The 10325-nt window shown below is 35.5% G+C and overlaps 1 protein-coding gene across 1 annotated transcript in view; it reads left to right on the forward strand.

Annotated features, from left to right (window-relative positions):
* Nucleotides 1–10325, forward strand: part of VWDE (von Willebrand factor D and EGF domains) — a 271722-nt gene that overhangs the window by 69465 nt on the left and 191932 nt on the right. Inside the window, exons 6-7 of the mRNA XM_087710932.1 lie at nucleotides 5828–5917; nucleotides 9657–9792. Of these exons, the coding sequence (XP_087567058.1) occupies nucleotides 5828–5917; nucleotides 9657–9792 (226 nt within the window). The remainder of the gene's footprint in view (nucleotides 1–5827; nucleotides 5918–9656; nucleotides 9793–10325) is intronic.

Genomic DNA, 10325 nt, shown 5'->3' on the forward strand with positions numbered 1-10325 from the left:
TTAGACTTATATACCACTTCATAGTGCTTTACAACCCTCTCTAAGTGGTTTACAAAGTCACCATATTGCCCCCAATAATCTGGCTCCTCATTTTACCGACCTCAGAAGGATGGAACGCTGAGTCAACCTCCAGCCCCATCAGGATCAAACTTGAGCCTGGTGAGAGTCAATCTGCCAAATTGCAGGCAGCTGGCAGCCGGCAGTCAGCAGAAGTAGCCTGCAGCTGCAATACTGCATTCTAACCACTGTGACACTGTGGTTCATGTTGAATAAAAACCACTCTACCTCCTTAGAGCATTGTAATGACCAAAAAGCAGTTTGGTAACCTGAGCTAAATACCTACAACACAAATCTTAGTATTTACTGTAAATGAAAATAAAACTTAATAAAAACACTAGATTTCTTTCCATTTCTGGTTGACTGTAATTTCAGAGAACCAACTGGATTCCAGAAGTGGATCTCCAAAATTTTGTTTTCATGAATTCACATAAATGAGTCAATGATATAATACATTGTTAATTATATAACATTCTAAAAAATCTGCCAATAATAGAAAGAACTATAAAGTTATGAATCCCATATTCCTACAAATAACAGCAGATGTCCATAGTAGACCACAATATATAGCACAAATAGTTTTGTGGTCTCAGATCATGACAGATAATAAACAAAATAAGCTCCTAAAAGAGAGGATTATGTGTTCAAAGCCTCATATAAATTTGGCCCTGGTTTCTGCTTGAAAAACTAAAATTGGCTTCCTATTCCATTGCTAGTCTATCATTCTTTCTTCAGATTTTTCATTTGATGAAAATATTTGGAAGTTCTGTCTTAATTCTTAATTATCCCTTATTCACACTTAAGGAGATATGCCATATATTCTGTCATTTACTCTGTCTAATGAATTAAAAAGACTTAGCAAACTAAAATCCAAATATTTAAGTATGTTGACACTCAGTTTTCTTAGGAGGGTACTTCAAAAATAAATTGGAATCCTACCTATTTCCTGATAGACAAGATCTCCTTTCTCCTATCATTCCCTTTCTACAATTTTGAAATAAAATAGGCATTTTTATCCATTTTTTAAGGCTTACAAAATATTGCATGCAAAGTGATTTAATGCTATAAACTAAAGCAAGATGTACATGTGTATACAAGTGAAGCATGTTTTTTACTGCCTTTAATTTCTACCAGCAATAGTAAAATATGATTGATGTAATATCAGAATTGACAGGGTTTTGTGACATCCTACTTGACCTTCTTTAGTGGTCAGCTAAGATTAAGATCTATCCAAATCAGCCTTTCTATGGTGGGTGCTGCAAATAAAGGCATCTGGAGTTATTAATTGTAACAGCCAATTTTGTATTTATTCAATATAATTTCCAAATACCTCTGTACTTTTCTGTGCTACTTATTTCTCAAAAGCTGCCCCCCCAAAAAAAAACCTGGGAGCTTAAAAATTAACATTCTGGTCCCATATGATTGACACATCTGAACTACTGTCCATTCATTTAAATTTTCATTAGTAATATTGTTCACACCCAATATCAAGATGTTCATCCCTTAACCAGAGTCTTTGAGTTTGACTAGTCCACGGAGTTTGAACTTTTATTACCATATCTGTAAATAGCCAATACCATTTCCTCATAATGTTTAGAAAAATCACAACTTTGTACAGTTATGCTATTTGAACTCGGCTGACAGCCAAATGCTAGCAAAACTCCTGCACCTTTAATAAATAAATCTGTAATATGCTATTTTTCCCTTGGGTAAATGCTCAAGATAGCCCATTCCATCTGATTTGAAATTGTAGCAATCCCAAGATCTATTTAGATGATATTGACAGAGGTCATTCTATACCTGGAGGGACAGCCATCTGTAAATTGCAGCCGGTAGTATGTGCGCAGTGGGTAATGCTAAGAAAGCAGGATGTGCCAGGAAAAAAATGGTCATTTTTTTGCTCTGCACAGCAGTTTGGAAGTTCATGCCATGAGATGGCATGCACTTTAGAAAAGGCTTATGTAAAATTGCTTTTTAGTTTGTTATTAGCATTGGCCATCTTGTTGAAGAGTTACAATATTTTCAATTATGATGGTGACTCTTCCCCCAAATACTGAAAAATAACAACCCCTTGAACAAAATTCCATAGTGATTTTATCTCTGTAGATTAGAAAGAAAGGTAATTACTTGAGTTGCTTCCACTATAAAAGAGAGAGAGAGAGAGACTTTCCCTTTCTCACACTTTTAATTCTAACTGTTGATTGAAGTACAATCATTCTTGATGTATTAAATATTGCTTTCAGAAAGAGTTCTGCTTTTTTTAAAAATGAATTTTCACAGTGAAATTCCACAACAAGGGATGTGGATGGCTTGAATGAAAACAAAGCTTGAAACCACCCTCTCTGAATCAAGCATAATTTCCAATTCATATTATTTTGACTTGCTGTAATTGTTATAGATAGTTCTGTCTAAAACCTATCGTGCTAAAAATCCCTCTCCCTCCTCTGATAAGCTTTATTTGTTCTTTTCAATAATAGAAATTACATAACATGGAATACAATGTTATTCCCTCCCCCACAACACACATGTGTGCACAACACAGACACACACAAAGAGAGACACACATTTAGGATGATTGGATCAAGAAATAATAGTTAAAGACAGGAAACATCATCCCCAAGCATTCATAACTCTGTGCCTTTATGGCCCTACATATCATCCAAAGAGGGCAAGGATATAATTTGCAGATGGGTCAGCCTCTCCCATATAGAACTCTGTATGTGTCAGACAGAAAAGTAGACAAAAACCAGATTCTTACTCACTTTCTGCTATAATTTTCTATGCTCATTTTCCGATCATTTGTTCCTCTGTCGGTTACTAGGCATATCTATGAAGAACAACAATAATTAAAGGAATAGTAACCAAGAGCTATAAGGAGAGCCTGCAGGAACTAGAAATATTTGCCTTTGAAGAGAAAAGAGAGAAGACTCCAGGCAGTCTATATCAGAATGTCAGAATTAAAATTTCATGTCAGAATGGTGGACATGGAAGACATATTCCAACTTAAATGTTCAGGGTGGGGGGGACCTTCATTAACAAGCATAGCACACTCCTCCTTGCAGCATGCTGAGACTGAATATCTATGTGTTATGGATACTTAGTTTTGATTCCTGTCCTGACAGTTGGGCTTAATGGCTTAAACTGCCTTTTCCAATTATTATTCTAACAAATCATGTGAACTTGTCAAATTTATGTACAAGGGATTGCTGCCAAAAACAACCCACCACCACCCCAATAAGAATGCAATTATGACTGCACAACAAGGCACACATAGAAAAATTAAATCTGCACACATTGCCAATTTCTCAAACTCCATCATAAAACAATCCTCCTGATATCTATAGGTGTCTTCCTTTTCCACATCTCAGTAGGTGTGCTACAGTTCTGGATCTCAATGATATGTTTAGCTTAAATAAACCAATCCCTTTTAATACTTTTAAAATTTAGGGATAAGAAGGATTTTATTTTATTGAGAAGCTTTAGGGATAAAATATTCATCCCCACAGTCAAAGTTGTCTTCACATAGCCGGTGGAGTATCTTTTCCACCACCACCACCCTTTTCTTTGGAAATGATAAAAGGAGGGGGGAAACCTATGATTGCTTAGTTAAACACTAGGACAATATTTAGCTAAAGGCAGGAAGCTTGTAAGAAAACATATCCCAACCATTCTGTGGTACATGATCAAGACTATAGACCAGTGATTAAAATGTATGTCTACCTATTGGGAGGAGGAGGAGGAGAAGTTCTAAATTTACAAAGGAATAAACTTCACATATAGAAATACAATATTTCACAGTCTGTGCAGCTTTCAGAGGTATAAATTTCAATTCCCTGAATTTGTCAGATAGCCAAGCTTTGTGCTGAGATTTTTTAAAAAAATAATTTAATAATTTCTACAGCAACAAATAAGAGATGCTAGAGAACTCTGTTGCAGGTTCAAAGTTACAACAGTGCTGAAAAAGTGACTTATAATCAATTGTTCCATTTATGACCATTGTAACATCGGTGTAGTCATATGATCATAATTTAGGTATTTGGCAATGGACATATATTTTCCATTTGTGATCCCCCCGCCCCCCCAGTCAGCTTCCAACAAACAATGTCAAGGGGAAATCTGGCAGAGGAGATCACAAATCGCAATTATCTAATACCCCTTTTAACAACCACAGTGATTTGCTTAATTGCCTCAGATAAGGTATAAAATTGGATATCACTTAATAACTGCATCACTTAATGATGAATAAGCAAGGAATCAGATTTGTTTTCTAAGGAGCAAGTTCCAGGAACATCAGATTCTAATAATGATGCATATCCTGGACAGCCAATATACATTTTGACCTTGTTTTACAAAAGAAAAAAAAAACTACAATTAGTCAGTGTGAACAGATTTTTTTTTCAAGAAAGGTGTATTGACTAAATTATGGGAGAGATATTGAGGAGAACAGGAGCTTTGTTGCCTCATTGGAGAGAAGACATGTATTGCTATTATTCAAGCACATATAATTAGCTTGAACTGTAGGCAAATAGCTTCTAATGTTTAACTTACACTATAAACACATAGTCCAAGAAAGAAGGAAGTGCACTTTCGAAAAGGCCATGTATTATTTTATGTACAACATTGATATTCTGTATTCCTGGTACAATAGAATATTAAAAATAGCATATGTGATTGGCTTCTTCCTCCCCTGGACCAAAAGACTACCCTATATAGATGCGTACCTCAATGATACTTAAATCTTTGCACTTTGAATTATAGCTTTTCACAATTGGTTTGCCATCTAGCCAAAAACATTGCTATTCAAAGATATTCCATCCAAAGTTTGAAATCAAATCCAGTAGGTCCTTGATGACTACCAAAACCACCCATTTATTGATCCAAATGTGGCACAAAAGAGCAATTTAAAAGAAAAACAATAACATATCCTGTTCAGCTTTGGCGATTCTAGACAATTTGGAAGCATCGAAAAAAATAATATGATCAATCCAGCAATCATAAAATCAGCAGCATAAAACCTGGGCTAAAAAAAAAAAACCTCATAAACTATAACAATCTTAGCTCCGATGGTAATATTTGTTCAGAAATACAGCATATCTGTAGCACCACCTGGAAAAGGTGCCCCACTGATGACTTAAGAGCATAGGGCAATTATATGGGAATAGATGGCCTTGAAAATGTCAATCCATTTCTCTTTATTGATTCTACTACTACATAATCCATTCCCTATATCTGAGCCCCGTAACATTGTGCTCTCCAGTTCTATTTTTATGAAAAGCAATGCACAGAAGCATCAGGGATGTGAGGGTGAGAAAATATAGCTGAAATTGTAAGGATAATTTTTTTGTTGCTTAAAGTGATAAAGCAGGGCTGCAGCTTAAAAAATGCTGCACAACTGTTTCGCCCAATCTCACACATATTGGCAGATGTCCTAGTTCTGAAGGTCAAAGACTTCTTGAGCATTCTGTGCATTTTGAATTGGCTTGGCAACAGCTTTAGCAACTTTAAAAGCCACATATAGATATTTATTTGAACAAATTTTCACAGTTTTAGTGCTTGGAAGCCCACCCCTGTGCATTTTCAATTTGACAGGGAAGGGCGCTGCCTACCTTTTGTGAAGGTCTACAATTGCTAAGGACAAAGAGCAGCAAAATAAGTTTTTATAAAGTGTAATCTAACAATCGCTTAGTACATTTTCCATCATTTTTCATAAACCTGTCATTAAAAAAAGAGAGGAAAGGGTTTTTTGAAATAGTTGGCTTATTTATTGCAGGTCTTTTGCACTGTCACAGCTTTCAGGTGGGACTCATCTGATCATCACTCTCTCCCCGAGGAAAGCGATGGATTCTATGCTGGAATCAAGGTAACCAACACAACATCTAATTTCATAAACTTCTCTAGCATAGCCATGATGGAGATTTCTATATTAGCCATCTTGTTTCGCAAGACAACACACCATAAAATTGGCTTTAGTGATTATAAGAAGGGTGCTTCTAGGTGCTGAAGCAGAAAATGTTTGAATAAATTGCCTGCCATTCTATCAATCATTCTATCAGTCTTTTAAAACATTAACAGCTGCAGCATTTTAGGTGGGAAAAAAATGTATTCGAAAATACTCCCATGTTCATTCACCTGAGTAGTATGGTGCTGTATGTATAATTGTGTGCAAATAAATAGTTATGGTAATATTTGGCTATCAGGACAGATTCATACTATGCAATATAATATAAACTGTGTCTGGCATGGGATTAGCATTCAAATCTTTTGAATTTTCTGAAAGGCACGATTCTTTTACAAAAATGGGAGTCAAATTCTCTTTCATATCAAGGAAGCTATTGTTCATCACCTGGCTCATGTGCAATTTTTAAGCCCCTCTTTTGGTTCTCCTTTGTGAAATGTCATGAGAGCCAGTTTGGTGCAGTGGTAAGGTGCTAGCCCAGTGGTTTTCAACCTGTGGGTCGGGACCCCTTTGGGGATCGAACAACCCTTTCACAGGGGTCACCTAAGACCATCAGAAAACACATATTTTCAAAAAAAATACTGAAAACATAAAATAATTTTATGGTTGGGGGTCACCACAACATGAGGAGCTGTATTAAAGGGTCGCGGCATTAGGAAGATTGAGACTCACTGTGCTAGCCTAAAAACCAGGAGACGGTGAATTCTAGTCCCATTTTAGACATGAAAACTGGTTGGCTGACTTTCGATCAATCACTCAGCCTAGCTTACCTCACAGAGTGATTGTTGTGGAGAAAATAGGAGGAAGAAGGAGTGTTGTGTAGGTTTTGCCATCTTGAATTACTTCTCAAGTAATAAAAACAGGTTAAAAAACTGATATACAATTTCAACAGCACAATGATAAAACTTCCTAAAATAGGAAATGAGTGAAAGTAGTAATTTTAATTGGATAAACATTTTAAACACTCTCTCACCTTTTAATGTATTTTAAATCCAACACTTTTATAGAATAATTGCTGTGCTTTATAATCATCTGTGTGATTATGCCTTTGACTTAATAGTATAATCACAGCTTTGGCTAATGTGGCATTATTTATATGTATAAAATTATTTTCTTCCCCTGATAGAATGCAATAATCTGCTCAAACATCATAGATGGGTGAAATCTTTTGTTTACCCTCTAATCTCAACCAGATCTGCCTTGAAGATGTTTTGAAGCACAGTTATGCTCTACATTTGGGGTGTATTATACTTGGTCATATACTGTGTTTCTTATTCTTTTTCAATTTCCACAGTTTTTCTCCTATATTTAAATGTTTTCAGCAAGTAAAAAAAAACTCTTCTCATCTATTGGATAGGGAAGAAAGTGAATAAATGCTATCCTCTGAACTTTTCCCATTTCATTGTCTTCTGATTAGGGTCATGAAATATAACACTGTTTTAAAATCACTTTGGCTTAATATCTTTAAAATTAATGTTTACACCTGTGTCAGACGGAAAGGTGGGTATCATTATTTTGAATTATAGTTGCCCATATTTATTTGCTATGTATCAACAACTACTATATTTATATTTATTTCCACGTTAAGATTATAACAGGGTAGCAAATGTAGAATGATAGAAGTCAGTTATGCTGTTGTCAACATAACCTTGATTCAGAATGCATCAGTTATAGTTTGCTTTTGTAAATAATGAACAAACCAGAAAGGCATAAAACAGTCTGGCTAGCAATCTAAAAAATCGTGAGGCAGTCCTTAGCCAAAAAATTGTGAAATGTTTGGTGTTTCCACATACTACTCGACTTGATCATTCATCAGCTGCAGCCAAGATCACTGATGGTCAGATATTAGAGTTGGAATCCATAGAACCAGATTCTTAACACTGTCTTAACATCTCTAATAAAAGAGAAACATGCTAGGATCTAAGAATGAAGAAGAGAAAAAAACTTGACACTTCAGTCAATAGATAATTTTAGTCAGGTGGCTTGATGAATGGTCAAATCATCATATTCATGTTCATATAAATTGCTCTTCTATTCATTTCAACATTCAAAGTAGAATAACAGACAAGCAACATGACCAGCTAATTATTGTAATATACACTCCAGCACATTTTAATTAACTTTTTTTTTTCACTACTAGCACTACGCAGTGCACTAAACCAGTCGGTTCCATGCTGTTAGTTAATATAATTTTTCAAAGGTTTTTCTCCACTTTCTGCAACAGAAAAAAGAAACAATTACCCAACAACACCTGAAAATTATTTTGTAATTACCAAAGATGTTCAAAAGCAAAAGGTAGCATTTGGAAATTAAGTCAATGTCTATTTAATAAGCAGTTACAGTGGCTAATTTGACTGAATGGTTTAGAGCTCAGCAGAAATCTCAGGGAGCCACCAAAATAACAATTTTACCTCATCTTGCGAGGGCATTGATCCAAAATCTTGTTAACTTGCCAATGTAGCAGTAAGAGCAACCAAGAGGGTAAAGGCAGAAAGAAAAAAAGAACAGCAAACCTTTCCCCAGTGAAAATTGGTATACTTGAAGACAAAGAAAATGAAAGGCATAGTAATTTGAGAAAAAGAATCCTTAATTCTTTAATCTGTAATGCTTAAATGTATGTATGTATGTATGTATGTATGTATGTATGTATGTATGTATGTATGTATGTATGTATGTGGGACATATATTATACATACATAAATACAGAGGTGGGATTCAGCCAGTTCGCATTAGTTCAGGCAAACCAGTTCTTAACTTTTTGCCCAGTTCTGAGAACCGACTAATCTCACTTCTGGCTGGCCCCTCCCACCCCACCCTGCCCCTCTTAGGAGTCCCCCTGCAAACCCCTTTTGGCTTCCAGGTTGGTGCAAGAAGCCATCCAGGCCCAAAATGGGGCACGGGTGTGTGTGCTCACACTGTCCCTCGCCCCTCATTTTGGCTTCCAAGGAGGAAGGCCCCAAACTCTAGGGTGAATTGGACATAAGGATTTTGCATGATTATAACTGTGGGGTGAATTGGAAATGGGGACTTTGAATTATGATTGCTCATAAGTAGGTAGAAACCAGTAAAAAAGGAATGGAAAAATCCCTATCTGTAGATCAGTGTTTTTCAGTCTTAGCAAGTTTCAGATAGGCGAACTTCATGCTGCCTGAGGAATCCTGGGAATTGAAGTCCATGCACCTTAAAGTTGAGGTGCCAAAGTTGAGAAGCATGGATCTACACTAGAGTTTAGGAGTTTCTATTCCTGTTTTATTTAGAGTTTGGTGCAACTAAATAAATCAGTTGTGGCTTCGTTAACAAATAGTGATTAAAGTGATATTATTATTGGACTTTTTGTGGGAAACTGAAATTAAAAGTTGATCTGGGCTTTGATGATTAAATAAGGGATTATGGACCTTAGTATGGTTAAACTGATGTTCTTAGGATGCTCTTAGAATTACTCCTAGGGCCCCAGTATGTTTTGGCTAGGCTGTCTTTTTTACTTAAGAGGTTTTATAATTAATGACATCTTCTTCCTTTCTTCATGGTCTCAAAGGTAGAAAAATTAAAGGTTTGCCTTTAAATAAGAAGCCATTTCCCATGAGGAGGGATTAGGGCTTGATATGAGCTTAATCTAAGATTGATAACCTGTCTGTATTTCCAGTTTGTACCAGAATCTTTACAAATTGCAAAAGATGGAAAGGAACATATTTTGACAATCTTAAGTACCATTCCTATTACATGTTTGGCCCAGGATGACATCTGTAAAATTACTTTACAGCTAAGCACTCAGATTTCTGGTAAGTACCTTATGTCAGGTAGCATATATCCTGCCATATTTTGTCCGTTTTTCCTGAAGTCACCATACCTGTAATGAATCTAGAAACACAGGGGTGGTAAAATGCTTCAGAAGTAAAATATGTTTCATAGCTTTAATACCAAACAGATGAGAAAAAAGTGTGTCATGCGTTGAGTGATGTAATACATTAAGGAATTTATTCATTTTTATTAACATTAGAAGTTAATGTTCATGATAGCTAATATATAACCTTTATGTTAGGTTTTATAAAGCTGGTGTGGTTGAAATGTACATTGAAATAGAAAAAAATGGGTTCAAAAATCTTAATGTAATGATACTTTGTGTTAGTTTAGCTTGGAAAAATAATTTCTTCCCATACTTCATTATCAGTTATTAAATATACATATATATACACATGGATAAAGCATACCTATATAAGTTTCCTGTTTTAGAACTCTGATCCTAAATGTATGGCTCAGATCCATTTTCCTTAATTTTGTGATATAGTAAATAATAAGCACAGGTTTAAGAACT

This window comes from Thamnophis sirtalis, unplaced genomic scaffold, assembly GCF_051295495.1.
Source record: "Thamnophis sirtalis isolate CommonGarterSnake01/CBP01778 unplaced genomic scaffold, rThaSir2_p1.2 scaffold_1, whole genome shotgun sequence".
NCBI classification, from domain to species: Eukaryota; Metazoa; Chordata; class Lepidosauria; order Squamata; family Natricidae; genus Thamnophis; species Thamnophis sirtalis.